Genomic DNA, 16,988 nt, shown 5'->3' with positions numbered 1-16,988 from the left:
TATATTATATTATATTTTGTCTTTTTTTTAAATCGCTCTTCCTGCAGTGATTTCGAGGACACATCTCAAACCCCAGTGCACTAGAGCGGCCATTTTGAAAATAGCTTTGAAACGGAGTTTAAATTTCTAAGTGTAAAAAGTTGTCAGGATGTTAACAATGAAAAGAAAAATATACAGGTACATTATTTAAACAGTTGTAGCAACATGTGGGGATGTGTAACGCTATATTTTTCAGAATCCCGCTACTTACTTTTTAAGCTATATAAGGCAATTGTGCTGCAGGCTAGCCCAGTTTGGAGTCAAATAAGTAAAACAGAGACAGATCTCTCAGGGGAGTCTAACTGATATAACTGTGTGACATCAACATAAAAATGTAATGATATATTATGGCACATCACCAAAGGACAAATATAGAAGCTAAATTAAACTGATTCTAGAATAGACCCTTGAAATCTACCAGCACTCAACGTCACACAAACTGAAGAGCAGCCACCAACAAAAGCTATAAATAGGCAAGCAATAGTGTAAATGCCACATTCTAAATAATTAGAATCATATTATGTCCATGAATATATGAGCATTTTACATGATCAGGGGTAGAGCCCTGTGTTAACGCAAATACGAAATAGCACAAAATAAAATGAATGCAACATATAAAACGAAATGCAAATATAAAACAAAATAAAAAGAAAAATCATTATTAAACAAACATAGAACTACATTTTTAAATTGGGAGGTTTATACAAAAAATACTTTAAATAAATACTTGCAATTGTAGTTGTCAAGCCTCAGCCGTTACCATAGACACGGTCTGAAGGGAAACAGCAGCTCTGACTAGCAATTGCACAGATGTATAATTTGGAGCGAGTAGTTTGGAAATTCATATTGTGATGGAAGAGAAGAGACGTTTGTTTCTAAAATGCCTAAACCGCACATAACAATTAAACAACACTGTAAATAATTTGAGTATGCAGCTGACAGTGACAAAATAAGGATGTGCAGATTTTGCAACTGTTGGCTGGAACACGAGTCAAAAGACATCGTAGTTAAGCATTAGCTGTTTATTCCTTTTGGGGAAAACATGGCTTGTTTGCTTATATTTTGTATTAGTATGCTAATTATTTGTTTTATTTCAAGTGGTGCAAACTTTGCACTGGAGCAAATGCTGTTTTGGTTTTGAATGTTTTGAATGACTGAATCTGCTTTGCTTAGTGTTTAAATACTTAGAAACCCAAGCTTGTATACTGGAACCCTGCTTCAGTGCAATGGGATTTAAATATAATTCCTATCATTTTTTTTAATGGGTAGATTGCTATATATGTAATTATTATGACAGCCCCGCAATAGTAGGGCTGTGTAAATATATACTTTTTTCACATTTTGTTGTGTCAGTGCCTCAGAGTTTCATGCATTTAAATGAGGATTTTTTTCCCACTTATCTACACACCATACTCCACACTGTTAAGGGGTAAAAAGTTTTATTGAGAAAAAAATTATATATTAAAAATACAAAACTGAAAGATCATAATTGAATAAGTCTCCACCCCCCTGAGTTAATACTTGGTGGAAGTACCTTTGGCAGCAATTACAGCTGTGAGTCTGTTGGGATAGGTCTCTACCAACTTTGCACACCTAGATTTGGCAATATGTGACCATTCTTCTTTACAAAACTGTTCAAGCTCTGTCAAGTTCCTTGGGGAGCGTTGATGGACAGCAATCTTCAAGTCATGCCACAAATTTATTATTGGATTTAGGTCGGGGCTCTGACTGGGCCACTCAAGGACATTTACCTTTTTATTCCTTAGCACTCCAGTGTAGCTTTAGCTGTGTGCTTTGGGTCGTTGTCATGCTGAAAGGTGAACTTCCGTCCCAGTTTCAGCTTTCTTGCAGAGGGCAGCAGGTTTTCCTCAAGGACTTCTCTGTACTTTGCTCCATTCATGTTCCCTTCTATCCTGACAACTGCCCCAGTCCCTGCCAATGAGAAACATCCCCATAACATGATGCTGCCACCACCATGCTTCACAGTAGGGATGGTGTTCTTTGGGTGATGCGCTGTGTTGGGTTTGCACCAAACATAACGCTTTGCATTTAGGCCAAAAAGTTCCATTTTAGTTTCGTCAGACCACAAAACTTTTTGCCACATGGCTACAGAATCTCCTGAGTGTTTTTTTGCATACTTCAAACGGGATTCAAGGTGGGCTTTCTTGAGTAATGGCTTCCTTCTTGCCACCCTACCATACAGGCCAGATTTGTGGAGTGCTTGGGATATTGTTGTCACATGCACACTTTGACCAGTCTTAGCCATAAAAGCCTGTAGCTCTGCAAAGTTGCCATTGGCCTCTTGGTAGCCTCTCTGGTCAGCCTCCTTCTTGCTTGGTCATCCAGTTTGGAGGGACGGCCTGATCTAGGCAGGGTCTTGGTGGTGCCATACACCTTCCACTTCTTAATAATCGTCTTGACTGTGCTCCACGGGATATTCAAGGCCTTTGATATTTTTTAATACCCATCCCCTGATCGGTGCCTTTGTCCGGGAGTTCTTTTGAAAGTGCCTTGGTGCTCATGGTTGAGTCTTTGCTTTGAAATGCACTACCCAGCAGAGGGAACCTACAGATCTGCTGAATTTATCCTGAAATCATGTGAATCACTACAATTTAACACAGGTGAAGGCCACTTAACTTGGTGTGTGATTTTGAAGCCGATTGGTTACACGTCGGAGGTATGGCTTTTTGGCCGCAAGTCTTCCATGAAGGCCACTTCTGACCAGACTTCTCCGGACAGTAGATGGGTGTACCAGGGTCCCACTGTTTTCTGCCAATTCTAAGCTGATGGCATTGCTGGACATCTTCCGATTGCGAAGGGAAGTAAGCATGATGTGTCTTTCATCTGCTGCAGTAAGTTTCCTTGGCCGACCACTGCGTCTACGGTCCTCAACGTTGCCAGTTTCTTTGTGCTTCTTCAAAAGAGCTTGGACAGCACATCTGGAAACCCCTGTCTGCCTTGAAATTTCTGCCTGGGAGAGACCTTGCTGATGCAGTATAACTACCTTGTGTCTTGTTGCTGTGCTCAGTCTTGCCATGGTGTATGACTTTTGACAGTAAACTGTCTTCAGCAACCTCACCTTGTTAGCTGAGTTTGGCTGTTCCTCACCCAGTTTTATTCCTCCTTGTGACAGAAATACAATGAGTTCTGGTGATGAATCTTCCTCCCGACCTGTGAGGGCGCTAAAGAACGGGAGGAGAAGTATCTGGAAGGGCTGGCCTGACAGTTCGTTTCCGGGACCGGGAAGTGGGTCAGCCTGGAAGGAAGCGAGACTCTGTTGTAAGACCGTATTGATTTGACAGGTAAACGAGGGGCAGCTGCAAGTGATAAGGCAGCTGCAACCGTTTACCTAGATATCATGCGGGATTACATATAGGGGCCAGGGTAACGCTGTTCTTTTCCTTCGTTTGGGTTAAGCCAAGGACCGAGAAGGACGGTAGTAATAAAAACTGTATCACTCTATAGAGAGTTGCGTGTGTGTGTGTTTGTGTTTGTTTCTCGCTGTACAATAACTGTCTGTGTTTTTTGAAACCACCAGACAGCTAAAAGCACATCCGGAGCTGTCGTCTTGGGCCAGCACGAGCCGGATCACCACTGCACGAACTGTCATGGAAATAAAAAGTATATTCACTCACCACCAGCACGACTGCACGCACCCGAGACGGGTGAACGTGTTTTTGTTTTCTTTTTCCAGGACTGTAAACCTGTGTTTTCATCCCCGCGCTCTACACATCGTTGTGTATTGCCGGGGCTTATTATTTATGGTCAATAGACCAGGAATTAAAATAAAGTAAAGTTTTTCCACTGGATTATCGTTGTCTGCCTGTCACTCCTGCACCGCATCACCGCTACACCTGTTCCCCTTACTAACCACTTTGCCACACTCCTACACAGCTGTTTCTGTTTCAGTTAATGATTGTGTTTCAACCTACATATTGAATTGATGATCATTAGCACCTGTTTGGTATAATTGTTTAATCATACACCTGACTATATGCCTACAAAATCCCTGACTTTGTGCAAGTGTACCTAGAAGAATTGATGCTGTTTTGAAGGCAAAGGGTGGTCACACCAAATATGGATTTGATTTAGATTTTTCTTCTGTTCACTCACTTTGCATTTAGTTAATTGATAAATATAATCTATTAACATGTCTATTTTTGAAAGCATTCTTACTTTACAGCATTTTTTCACACCTGCCTAAAACTTTTGCACAGTACTGTATGTAGTTAAAACATGATGTATACTATACTATTATTGAGATACATCTATTTGAGTTGTTTTATTAATGCGTATCTGTAAACGAAAAAATTATAAAAAATAAAAATAAATTTCACAGGGCTCTAATCAGGGGCATCCTGCAATGCTCCCAGTTTAGCCTAATCGTGAAAGTGTGTTTCAATATGAGAATGCCGACCACAGTCCAGGCAGCAGGAGTTCTTTATTACTGGCTATCAATTTAAAACACTCTTCTTAAAAGAAGCAACGAGAATAACAGAAAACACTACTTTGTGGTTATAATTCCCCAAAAAAGGCTAAATAATGTTAAGATCTAAATACTACATTGCAGACAACAAATTCAGCAACACTAACCTCTACTGGTAGGTCCTTCCACATGAACATATTTTTTGTATAACCTCAGTGAAACCTTACATGCATTCACACTGGGTCCGTTTAAATTGACTAGGAGCCTTGGCACAAGTTAAAATTCAGTAACAGCAATCAGCAATGAAATAATGTCCAAGGGCAGTTTGAGCTGTGGCAGTCAGAGCGAGGACAGGTAGAGCGAGTAGCCAAATCTCCAGTGGCTACTACTAGAGGCCTCACTCCAACGCTCCAAAGTTTAAACGTGTCATACAAAACAACACGGTTTTCTTGTTGCAGTGATAAATAGTGCAGGGTATGGTTGACTGTATCGCAGTGTTTTTGGAAAGTTGAAACAAATTACAGTATATTGTGTCATATTGCATGTGTACTGCTCAGAGTAAATGGTATACAGGTATATAATTAGAAACTTTAATTTTATCTGTGGAAGAGACTAAACAAATACAGATTTTGCCAGTACACAACCATGTATGATAAAAAAGTAATGGGATTGTTACACTACTAGTCTATACTAAACACTCCATTAAAAAATATATATTAGATCCTCCCTTTTTTCATGAAAATCACTATAGGGCTAGACAAATTATACTGATATTTTCTGTTTTAGTGCAATGTTTTATATCGCAAAACCACTACAAAAGTTGCAAACTAAACAAACTAAATACATTTGTTATGATGCATGATTAGTATGTTACACAACAGTGTACAATATATCTGTTTATAGTAATTTAAGGTACAGAATAAAAACAGGATGTAAAGCACCTGAGCATTCTAAACCCTGACTTATTTTATTATCACAAAACTGTACTGCTGCAGTTTGTGGGAAATTTAAAATTACTCCTGCTGACAAAATTCTGGGAGTGATTATTGCAGACAGAAAAAAAACTTATCCGGAGCGCTGCATTATAAAGGTGGTGTTTTAATTAGGTTATCTACTGTTCGTGATTAGTACCAGGTGAGTATGGTTAAATTTAATAGAGGTTGATTTGCAATTTGATTGGTTTCCACACAGCGTTTTGTAGTTGTGTGATCCCATTGAAGCGCATTGAAACTATTGTATTGCTTAAGTATTGTCTTTAGCGTAGTTTAGTATAATAGACAGCTAGCCTATTTGTGTGCCCACACGAAGCGGCAGCCAACCGAACAGCCTCTCTACCAAAGAGCTGGGAGTCCAGCGAGGAGAGACCTGCGAGGAGAGGCTGTTGGAGAGAATCCAAGCCTAGCAGCGCTCTGGAAGACACCAACTACTAGACAGATCTGTACCCTCCCCCCACCGCTCCTGCTCCCACTACTACTACTGTACCTATCTGTCTCACCTGTCCTGCTATGACTGTCTCTCACATCCCTGTTATTCTGTCCTCTCACGTCCGTCCTCTGTCCTCTCTCCACCGCTGCTCCCCTAACCCCTCTAACCTTATCCCTCTGCCTCTCCACCCCCCACTCTTTCCCCTCCCGCACTCTCTCTGGAACTGTCACTCTTCTGCTAAGAAAGCTGATTTCATCTCTGCCTTTGCCTCCCACCTCTCTCTCGATTTCCTTGCTCTCACTGAAACCTGGCTCTCTCATGATAACACTGTAACTCCTGCTGACCTGTCCTTTCTTTACATTCTGTTCCACACTCCGCGTCTCACTGGACGGGGAGGTGGGACTGGTCTTCTCCTCTCTCCCTCCTTACTCTTTTCTGTCCCCTCTGACCTCACTCTCTGTTAACACCCGATAACACCTTGAATTTCACGCTATCCAACTAACCTCTCCGGGTCAACTCCTGCTAACCGTCCACTCCAGCTCATCCAGAACTCCGCTGCTAGCCTGCTGTTCTCTCTGCCTCGCTTCTCCGACGCTACTCCACTGCTCCGCTCACTCCACTGGCTCCCGATCACCGCTTGCATCCAGTTCAAGACTCTTGTACTTGCCTACCGATGCCTTGACCAGACTGCACCCAGCTACCTCCAGACCCTCATCTCTCCCTACACCCCCAACCAACCTCTCTTCTCTTCCTGCACTAGAAGACTGGCTGTACTTCCTCTACGCTCCCTTGCCTCCAGAGCCCACTCCTTCTCCACCCTCGCCCTGCAGTGGTGGAACAACCTTCCTATGGATGTCAGGACTGCCCAGTCCCTGGCCACCTTCCGGCGCCTCCTCAAGACACACCTCTTCAAACAACACCTGTAAAACTCAACTCTTCTCTTCTGGTCAATATAGCACTCTGTCCTTAATGCACTTTAACTTCCACTAATCTGCTCCCTATTTTACTGTATTTAATCCTGCACTTAACCCAATCTGTAATATTTTGTATTTCACTTGTGCTCGTATCTAACCCTAATGAAACTATCAACACTGTTACCTGCTCTAGAACTGCCCCTATATCAAATTGTACTGTGTTTTATATTTGCTCTTATTAGGACTGAAGTCATTGTATTTTGTATCTTGCTCTTAATTATACTGTAATTTGATATGTATTTTTTGTATATAACTGTAAGAAGCCCTGAGTAAGTGCGTCTGCTAAGAAATAAATAATAATAATAATAATAATAATAATAATAACAATAATGTATATTTTAAAAAATGGCATCCAATAGTCAGTGCTGTAAGATTTTTTTTTTAAAAAGTTAACTCTTTTTGCTTTATTGTATGTGTTTTTTTCTTCTTTGATGTTTGTTCATGTTTGTTCTGGGTTTTTTTTTTCTTCAGATTTTAGAAATGTGATTTAATAAAAAAAAATGAATTGAACTAACTGTGACTTACTTTTTCTTATTTGTTTATACTCATTAACACTGTTTTTCATTAAAAAGTCACTGCTGCAGAATTTTGCAGAAAGCAGCCTTTTCTCGTTGCAGATTTTATGACATTTTACCGCGGATTTCCATGGTGACTACCTAATGAATGCAGTAAACATAGGAGAACAATGACTGCAAGACTAGCTTCCAAAGGGACAGGAGGATGTGGGCAGACTGGATGTATCGAGTGATTGTTGTTGAGAATGTTGACCAAAAAATGTGTAACCATCCATTTAATAAAAGAAGTCAACCTCCAATGTAACAATGTGTCTTTAGCACAACAATAAAAAATACAGCTGCAATGGTAAAATCAATTTCTGCTGAAAAGAGAATTTAGTTTTATCGCACTTTCTGCGATCACTGGTGGCAACTTAATTTCCCCTTGGGGACCAGGCCTGCATTTAAAATAATAATAATAATAATAATAATAATAATAATAATAATAGCGCTGTCAATTAATCACGGTTAACTTCTGCGATTAACACGCTAATTTCTTTGGATTATTTTTTTTTTAATGCAGGTTAATCGCACTCCTCTGTCTTGACCCTCTTAGCACACTGTAACTCATTCCCTGCGTCAGCATTTTAATATATTCGATCGCATGCAACGCAATGAGTGCAGTCAGCGTTTGCATAGAAAGTTCGTCACAGAACTGCATTGTGGAGTAAAGTGCTAAAGGTGAAGGACTTGTTGTGAATGGGAAGTTTATTCCAAAAAAAAAAAAAAAAACTTTCTGGATGTATCTACTGTCAAATTGAAATTTTCAGGATCACAAATGTAGGCTACATCTAATCTGAAGCATCACCTGCATGCTAAACACACCTTCACTTCTCAAAATACACTTTCTAGCAACAAAACAACAACAAATGAAACCCGTCAGTATGATAATATTATATAACCAATCGATATATAATAGTATTTACTATTAAGGAGAATATAACCGTTATTCAATGAATGCTTTGTTTTATTTAGACAATTTTAAGTTATTAATAAAATAGAGCATTTAAAAAAAAAAAAAAACAACAATGAAAAACAACAGTAAAGGATACCCTTTTAAAGGAAACTGATAAGAAAATATACCGTATAATCTGAAATGCATTAAGGTGAGAAATAAACTGACTCCATTGTGATTTAGCAGTTGGTTGAAACAATTTAACAGCAAATGCTGGAGTTTTTCTGTATAATTCTATGTAAATAAATATAAAACTATAAAGAAAGGGCAACAATATTAATCCAGAAATAGGATAACAGTTGTGTTTTATGTTGGGTTGTTTTTTTGGATAATAATAATAATAATAATAATAATAATAATAATAATAATAATAATAATAATAATAATAATAAAATACAAATGTCACTTATATAGCGCTCTTCATGCAAGCATTCCAGGGCACTTTACAAAAGAAATATAAAAAAGCCTGTGTCTAATATATAATCCAGCTACAAATAAACAGACCCAAACAAATACGTTTTCACTTCTGATATGAATTGGGAGCAAGCTCCATCGACGACAGGCATTAACTAAATTCCCTGGCTCCGACAGCGTTCACACGAATTTTAGGGACTGTCAGAAGAGTCGCATTTTCCGATCTCAGGGAAAGACCAGGGAGATATGGGGTCAGCAGACCATATAAGGCAGAGGTGTCAAACTCCGTTCCTGGAGGGCCGCAGTGTCTTCTGGCTTTCGTTCCACCCGAGCTCTCAATTACTTAATTGGTCTAATTATTTGATTAACTGGACACATTTAACACTTCTCTTCTGGCCTCAAAATGTTTCACTGGTAGTGTACCTTGAATCAAGTGCATTTTTTAAATCCTCAAGTGTAAAAGACCTTGAAACATATGAAATATGTCAAATTGAACTACTAATTAGATCAATTATGTTAATTGAGAGTTTAAGTTGGAATGAAAACCAGAAGACCCTGCAGCCCTCGAGGACTGGAGTTTCACACCCCTGATATAAGGCCTTATAGGTAATAATATGAAGACCTTTAAAATAATAATAATAATAATGATAATAATAATAATAATAATAATAATAATAATAATAATAATAATAAATACAAACTTGAATGAGATGGATGCAGTAATTGTAACAATTAACTGTGATTAAAACCAAGATTAAAATTTGTAATCATGAGATTAATCACAATTCATTTTTTTAATCGCTTGACAGTCCTAAATAATAATAATATAACTTTTATTTTTACTGACCAGCTTATCCACAGCATAACAATATTTTAAACAAACCGCTACTGCCCTCTGCAGGTAAAACTGATTTTTAGTTCAGATTTTTTTGACAATTCTACAATGAATAAAAAAGTGGAATTTGTCATTGTCAAAAAGCAGAAAAAGTCTTGTATACAAATAATTTGCTATTTCCTGAACACAAGGGATTCCGAGTCCCTCCTGTCCCTAGGAATCGTACCCCTTTTATTGGGCTTCATAGCCAGCAACCAGCAAGCCTCACCTGGAGGACCAAATAGAAGTGGGTTCATAAGGTACCAGAGGGGGCAACACCAAACCTTTGCACATTAAACAAGAATCTTTAAATCTGTATGAAATTATGTGGAGCCAATGTAGTGAATGCAGGACTGGGGTGGTATTACCAGAGAACTTGTAAAGAATGTAATGTAAATAATAAAAAGCTGCTTTTGTTTAATTGACATTCTAATGAATGTCAGGACTAATAGTGAACGGTAGGCTTATAAATAACTTTAAAGTCTGTTTCAAAGCTTTTTAAAATGGCTGCTTTAGTGCACTGATAGTGTAAGGATTATTGCCCACATTATCAAACAGGTAAAATAGCAATAATTATCCATGATGTGGTACGGAACAGAAAAGCTCTCCTGCAGTGATTTAGAGGACAGATCTCAAACCTTTGAAACAGAGTTTAAAGTTCTAAGTGTAAAAAGTTGTTAGGATGTTAACAATGAAAAGAAAAATATACAGGTACATTATTTAAACAGTTGTAGCAACATGTGGGGATATGCAATGCTATATTTTTCAGAATCCCGCTACTTACTCTTTAAGCTAGATAAGGAAATTGTGCTGCAGGCTAGCCCAGTTTGGAGTCAATTAAGTAAAACAGAGACAGATCTCTCAGGGGAGTCTAACTGATATAACTGTGTGTCATCAACATAAAAATGTAATGATATATTATGGCACATCACCAAAGGACAAATATAGATGCTAAATTAAACTGATTCTAGAATAGACCCTTGAAATCTACCAGCACTCAACTCAAGGATGTGGGCAGACTGGATCTATCGAGTGATTGTTGTTGAGAATGTTGACCAAAAAATGGGTAACCATCCGTTTAATAAAAAAAGTCTTCGGCTTCCAATGTAACAATGTGCCTTCAGCACAACAATAAAAAATACAGCTGCAATGGTAAAATAAATTATCCATGATTCACTGACTGCTGAAAAGAGAATTTTGTTTTATGGCACTGCGATCATTTAAAATAATAATAATAGGGGGCTCCCGAGTGGCGCATCTGGTAAAGGAGTGGAGCGCAGGATGCGCTCTCTAGCCTGGACATCACCGGATTGAGTCCAGGCTATTTCACAGCCGACCGTGGATGGGAGCTCCCAGGGGGCAGAGCACAATTGGCCGAGCGCCGCCCGGGGGGTAGGGAGGGTTAGGTTGGCCAGGGTGTCCTCTGCTCACCGCATGCATTCACACTGGGTCCGTTTAAATTGACTAGGAGTCTTGGCACAAGTTATAATTCAGTAACAGCAATCAGCAATGAAATAACTTTATGAGCACACAATGCGTGTAATATGAGGAGCCCTGGATCTGTTCAATTATTTATACATCTATCAGCTTCCACTGAGTGGTAATAGCATGTACTTGTATTATCCTAAGAAGCAATAACAGTAGATTGTACTTTATCCCAGGGGAGAAGACCTGGAAAGAGTCGCTTAAGTACTGCTGCAGTCATCACACAATAAACTACAATGGGATACGTTTACCTTTGATTGAACATGCCCTGGAAGTTGTAATTGGCTTTGTAATTTGGCAAAGGCTTTGGGTCCAAGGGTCTGTAGATGGCAGGTTCTCCTCTTTTCATTGCTAAACCATTCAATTCAACAGTAGGGGTTATACTGCCTACATGAGGATGAGAAAATACACAAACAATAAGAATGTATTATAGTTTACAGTACCTGTAGAACACTTTTCCCCCCCCCCAATAATGTAACATAAATATAAGAAAGAATATGCATGAAGTCTAGCAGGTTGTTTATTTCTAATTAAGTTTCATTAATAGTTTGCATTTTGGTGACCTGCACCACTGCAAGCTTTTACAATCCCAGACCCCAAAAGGCCTGAACAAGTTACCAGAATGCAATGGCAGCTATTTTGCTTAATTATATTATCCCTGGTTTCCTCCTCACATTAGAATGTCCAATTACATTCCCTCACTGCAGGAATTTCCCACAACAGCTCAGGAAAACTGAAGATCAGTGGGCGTCCTCCATTCCCAAGACCAAGCCAGTTGCCTCGGGAGCGGATGTCGGCAAGCTATCGACCTCTGGAGTACTTTTTTCTAAATGAGATACTGGGTTCATTCTCATTTTAAGCTTCCAGTTGTACACCGGAAAATATACTGACATCCCAAAATAAATCTCAGTGTACATCATCCTAGGTGTTCGAAGATTTTTATAAAAAAAATCAAGTTGCCAAACAATGTTAAATATCACATGGTGTTCTCATGACCTGGCAGGTCATGGGATTTTACAATATTATTGTGGTGTATCATTTTGTTTGGTGGTGCACAATAAGCCCTGTCACTCAATTAAAACAAAAGTTACTAATGACCTCTCATCTTGCAAATTATGAGTGCTACAGTAGCGAAATCTGATGTATTTTGTTTTCTCTATAGACCAATTCCACACACCCACTTATATATAAAAACTCTGGTGTATTGTTGGAATGACCAAAGAGAGTTTCTTCACTGATAGGCTATTTTCTTGGGGTATTCTAGCTTGGGGTGATCTGAGTTTAGCACTGACTCTGGAACGCAGGCCTTTTTGCATTGTAGTTTCAAATGACTGACTTGAAATGAAATTGAGGGTATAGAAAGACGTTAAAGGACGTGATCTACTGTCTCGTCCCATAGTCCTCTTCATTGTCCTCAAATTTGCACCCGAGTTTTATTTACAACTGTGTTGGCAAGGCATTACAAGCAATACAGTACCCTTTTTAATTCTTCATTAAAAAAGTAACTTGTTTCAGTGTGTTATTCGTCTGCTGTTTTAAGTGCAGTTATTTTTCACTTCAGTGTTGAACAAGGCCCGAGTTGTATTGGCCTTGATTGGGGTTTATCTATAACAGCAGGGTTAACAACACCCTTGCTCTTCTTAGAAAGGTATCCATGGATTCCAGAGTCGTCAACTGAGAAGACCCACCTCATTACTCCAAAATGGGGCACTCAGAATGAGCCACCAACATAACTTTAGCTCCCCATCCAAGTGCTAACCTGGCCCATCCTTGCTTAGCTTCTGAGATTTGTATTTATTTATTTAATATCTTCATTTCTTTTTCCCACTTTTGATACACTAAATGTATAATTCGTTTCTGGCTTGTTTCTATAACCTGTGCAGAAGACATTTATGAAGTCACTGATGGTGTTCAAATGTGGATTAGTAAAGGTTTATTTTGTATATTACTTGGTATATAGTATGTTGTGTAGTACAGCATGTAATTGAATCTGTTGTAAGCAGGTTAAACTGACCTCAAAATATTCCCCTACACTTCCGCTACCATATCCTAGTGTTTCAGCGCAGTCACATGATAACATTCTGGGAGATCGATACAGGGTGGTAATCTGGTAATCTGCCATAACATGAACTCAGCTACACAGTGCTGCCTTGTCACGCTGTGTGATGTACCTGGGTTGCTGTTAGTCTCCACCTTGGGCGGCCTCAGTGATGGCTTCGGCAGAGTCGTCTCAGTCAATGCCATGGCTGCAGCTGAATGTTGTGCCTTTTTGATGCTGCTTCCTTCCGCTTCCCAGATCTGCTCTCCAAGAGTCAGCTGCACAGTGAAGATCTGTAAGCACCGGACAGCAAGAGCAAATTCGCAACAATATAGAAAACGCTCTCAATTAAAATATTGAATTTACTGTATTTCGCTATAGTTAGTTAGGGTTTACAATACACACATCGATAATACAAACTGTTAACAGCACTCATGTTGGAACTCGAAAACTGAATTATTTTCAATGATTCACCACTTATTGATATTTATCCCTGATGGAAACCACTGAAACTAATGGTCAAATCAGGTAATACAGCCAAGTTTATGTAAAAGATGAATGAACAATAAATCAAACAAATGGTGTAGTTTGACTAAAATATATCTTTGATTTGTTTGTATATTTTAATAAAAAATTCCCATGCAAATTTATGCAGATTATTAATTGCAGGTTATTTGTCTGTATTTTAAAATAACCACACAAACATATTAAGAATATTGAAAATACAAAAACAAACAGCTTTTATCAGGCAAGCTACAAATCATAATCATGTAGGCAGAGCACAATGGGGTTATATAGATTGTCCTGCAAATGTACACTAATTTACAGTATATTTGCACTACAACATATAAAACTTTTTTTTTTTTTAATCGTCAAAAATCCTGGTTCCTATATACAAGTAAATGGGTTGGTTCCAACGATCAGTCTAACTTGTTCCACTTGTCTAAATCAGCTAAACCAATTTAGAGGACATTTTCATTAGTACTCTGCATTTAATTTTGTTCAGTTCTTTAGGATTTTCTTTCTAAACGCTGGGTTTTGCTGTGAAAACTGGGTGTGTAAAGGTTCTTTAATTTAGCTACTAGCAATCCGTACTGTACAGTCCTTGTTTTTGGCTGCACACAAAAAAAGTAGTATTAAATCAAATTCTTTCCTTAAACACATCAACTGAATTGTTGTACCAGAAACATTAAAGGGATACTTTGCATCATCTACATTTCCCTGATATTTAATTTGCAACTCTACAGTATGTATTCTGTGTGATTCTCCATTGTTATTTCAGCTTAGGCCCTGTCACACTATGCCTTTAAATCGTATTAGTTGCCTTTTAACTGGCTTAACAGTGCTAAATACGGTTAGCATCCACACTACGCAGTGTTTAATACCGTACTCGTGAACCGGACTCGAGACCAGGGGGTAGTCTCGAGTCCCGTTCTAAATTAGATCGCATCAGGTAGTGCAGTTTGTCAGAAGTGTGGATGCTGTAATACCGAACTACATTTATTGTGTATCCTCCAATATCCCAAAATGCTTTCTGATATTTTTTGGCGCATGGACATTACAAATACAGTACTCACAACAGGCGTATGAAGGAGTTCAGAATGACTATCAATACTGCTGTACAGTATCCAATTTCTGAGGCTTGTTGGTGGATCACGGAGCGACGTGATCAGATGACGAAATCAAGGCGCTCTGATATCTATAGCGATGAAATCGGTCAAGAAGAACTTCAGAGTTCAAAATGAAATGCACACATTATGATAAAATGTACCTTGTGTTTAAGAAACAGAACCATAATGTTCATGCTATGAAGCGCTATGTCTTCTGTCGGCACGGGCTCCATATTTGCCGGGTTGTAAACATAAAATACAGTGCATGGTGGGATAATGTCATATTAAGTCCCACAGTCCATTGCACAGCTAGGAACAGTAACCGGAATATTTTAAATAGTGTTTGTACGCATTAAGCCTGACTAAACATGAAATGGTACTCTAGTGTGGCCGCTTTGAGCTGGATTAATTTAAACGTTTTTGAGTACAGTTCTCGAGATCAGTTATGTAGTGTGGACAGGGCCTAAGACCATTATTTGTCATGGTATTCCAGCAAACATTGCTTCAAATAGATTCCTCAAGGCTGGTTGTGAAGAAGTGAGGTGGGGAGGCATATTCGTATTGCACATGCTTTAGTGCACAATAATTCTTCTCAAAGCTTTAGTGCTAATACACAATACTAACAACAATCCTTATAAATTAAGTATTAGGAAAATGACAATGATCTAAAGTATCCCATTAAGATACATCTTACCTTGGCATGTGCAGCCCCTTGTTCATTCAGGAGCTTGTAATGGGACTGAATTCTGTTGAAACGGCCTAACTCATTTACCAGACACATTGGAGTTTTCTCTTTGGGGTTTGCCATGTTTTCCTGGGGAGAAGCTGCAAATAGAATAAACCTTTTAATAAAAAAAGTACAACTGTATATCTAGGGCTGTGTTCGAAGGTTCGTTCGCTACCCAGGAATTCGAAGGTCGTTTTAAACCTTCGAATGTTTGTCAGGTGGCATTCACGCACTGTATGTTTAATTTTGTTTTAATTTTTTTCTCTGTTAACAGAAATCGTTTGCCAATGTGTGAACACTATAAATCACACATTAAACGTCACTTGCATGCAAAATTTGATCTTTTGATTTGTATAATGCATAGTACATAAACAAAAGTTGTTTTAAAATCCACTACCAAATTGTTATATGTGGGGGGGGGGGAGGTTACCTATAGCAGTTGTAGTGCTTCAGTAAAATATGTACTGAATACCTAGTGTACAAGTGTAATAGAAGTGCTATGGTAGAATATTTTTGAAACATACAAAATATAAGATAACACTAATTATTTTAATTTAAAATAATGAGCACCGCCCCCTCCAGCTTGTGTTATCCAGAGGCAAACCTTTAATTTCTTCATTCGCCATCTCGACAGCAAAGTGTTGTATAGTGTAAGCTGTACTGAAAGAAATGTCTCGAAACCCCTCTACTGTTTGGGATTTTTTTTTGTTAAATGCCCAGATGACCAAAAAAGAAGAAGTAGCTTTACAGTAAAAAATAACAATTAAAACCTGTAATGGTTCAAATGGATAAACTGAAAAAAGCAACAATGCAGTGCATATCCGTACATGGCACTGCATTGAGGTCACTGTCTGTGGCTCAGTCTGAGTAAGACAGCATTATATAATCCTGCAAATTTGAATTCAGTACTTCAAATGTTCTCTGACATTTTGGCAGTGCAGCGACGGCAGCTTTGTAAAATGAGTCCCACACAATACCCACAAACAAATAGGACTACATGCATGAAGAAATTAATTTATATACACATAAAATCAAAGGAAAACAAGTGCCTCCTCCCCCACAAAAACAAACCTCAGAGACAATGTTTAACTTTACAGTAATATTATACTGCATAAAACCTTTCCCCAAGCTGGAGAAAGACTGAACGCTCTAAAGAAATGTGGACAGTATTCCTGCTCTGTTATCCACAAAGCACACATGACCTTTGTTTAACATTTCACAAATCTGACAACCCTAAACACACTCCCAGTCATGGAGCAGATCCAGGCTTTTAATCAGGATTTAACAGATGACAACCCAGTTCACAAGTTTCAATGAGCGGGTACTAAATCAAAGAAAAATGTACACAGTCCCAGCTGTTACCTTAGGTAAGGTAGTCCAAGAACAGAACTAATCAGGTCAGTGTTACTAGCTGCAAATGAAATCAAATTTCTGCTTCTCACATTTTCATAACTTCAATAAAATATG

The 16,988-nt window shown here is 38.6% G+C and overlaps 1 protein-coding gene across 6 annotated transcripts in view; it reads right to left on the bottom strand.

Annotated features, from left to right (window-relative positions):
- LOC117400334 (double-stranded RNA-binding protein Staufen homolog 2-like) overlaps nucleotides 1-16,988 on the bottom strand; it is a 121,352-nt gene that overhangs the window by 92,638 nt on the left and 11,726 nt on the right. For 5 of the 6 annotated variants that reach the window (XM_034000149.3, XM_034000152.3, XM_034000151.3 and 2 more), the window contains exons 3-5: nucleotides 15,489-15,619; nucleotides 13,318-13,477; nucleotides 11,398-11,533 (exon numbers count right to left, since the gene is read on the bottom strand). In XM_034000149.3, coding sequence (XP_033856040.3) covers nucleotides 11,398-11,533; nucleotides 13,318-13,477; nucleotides 15,489-15,619 — 427 coding nt within the window. The remainder of the gene's footprint in view (nucleotides 1-11,397; nucleotides 11,534-13,317; nucleotides 13,478-15,488; nucleotides 15,620-16,988) is intronic. The other variant, XM_034000150.3, reaches the window with a different exon arrangement.

The sequence above is a fragment of the Acipenser ruthenus genome, chromosome 4 (assembly GCF_902713425.1).
Source record: "Acipenser ruthenus chromosome 4, fAciRut3.2 maternal haplotype, whole genome shotgun sequence".
In the NCBI taxonomy this organism is placed as follows: Eukaryota; Metazoa; Chordata; class Actinopteri; order Acipenseriformes; family Acipenseridae; genus Acipenser; species Acipenser ruthenus.
The sequence above is the reverse complement of the archived record's forward strand: the minus strand, read 5'-3'. Positions and strand labels throughout refer to the sequence as shown.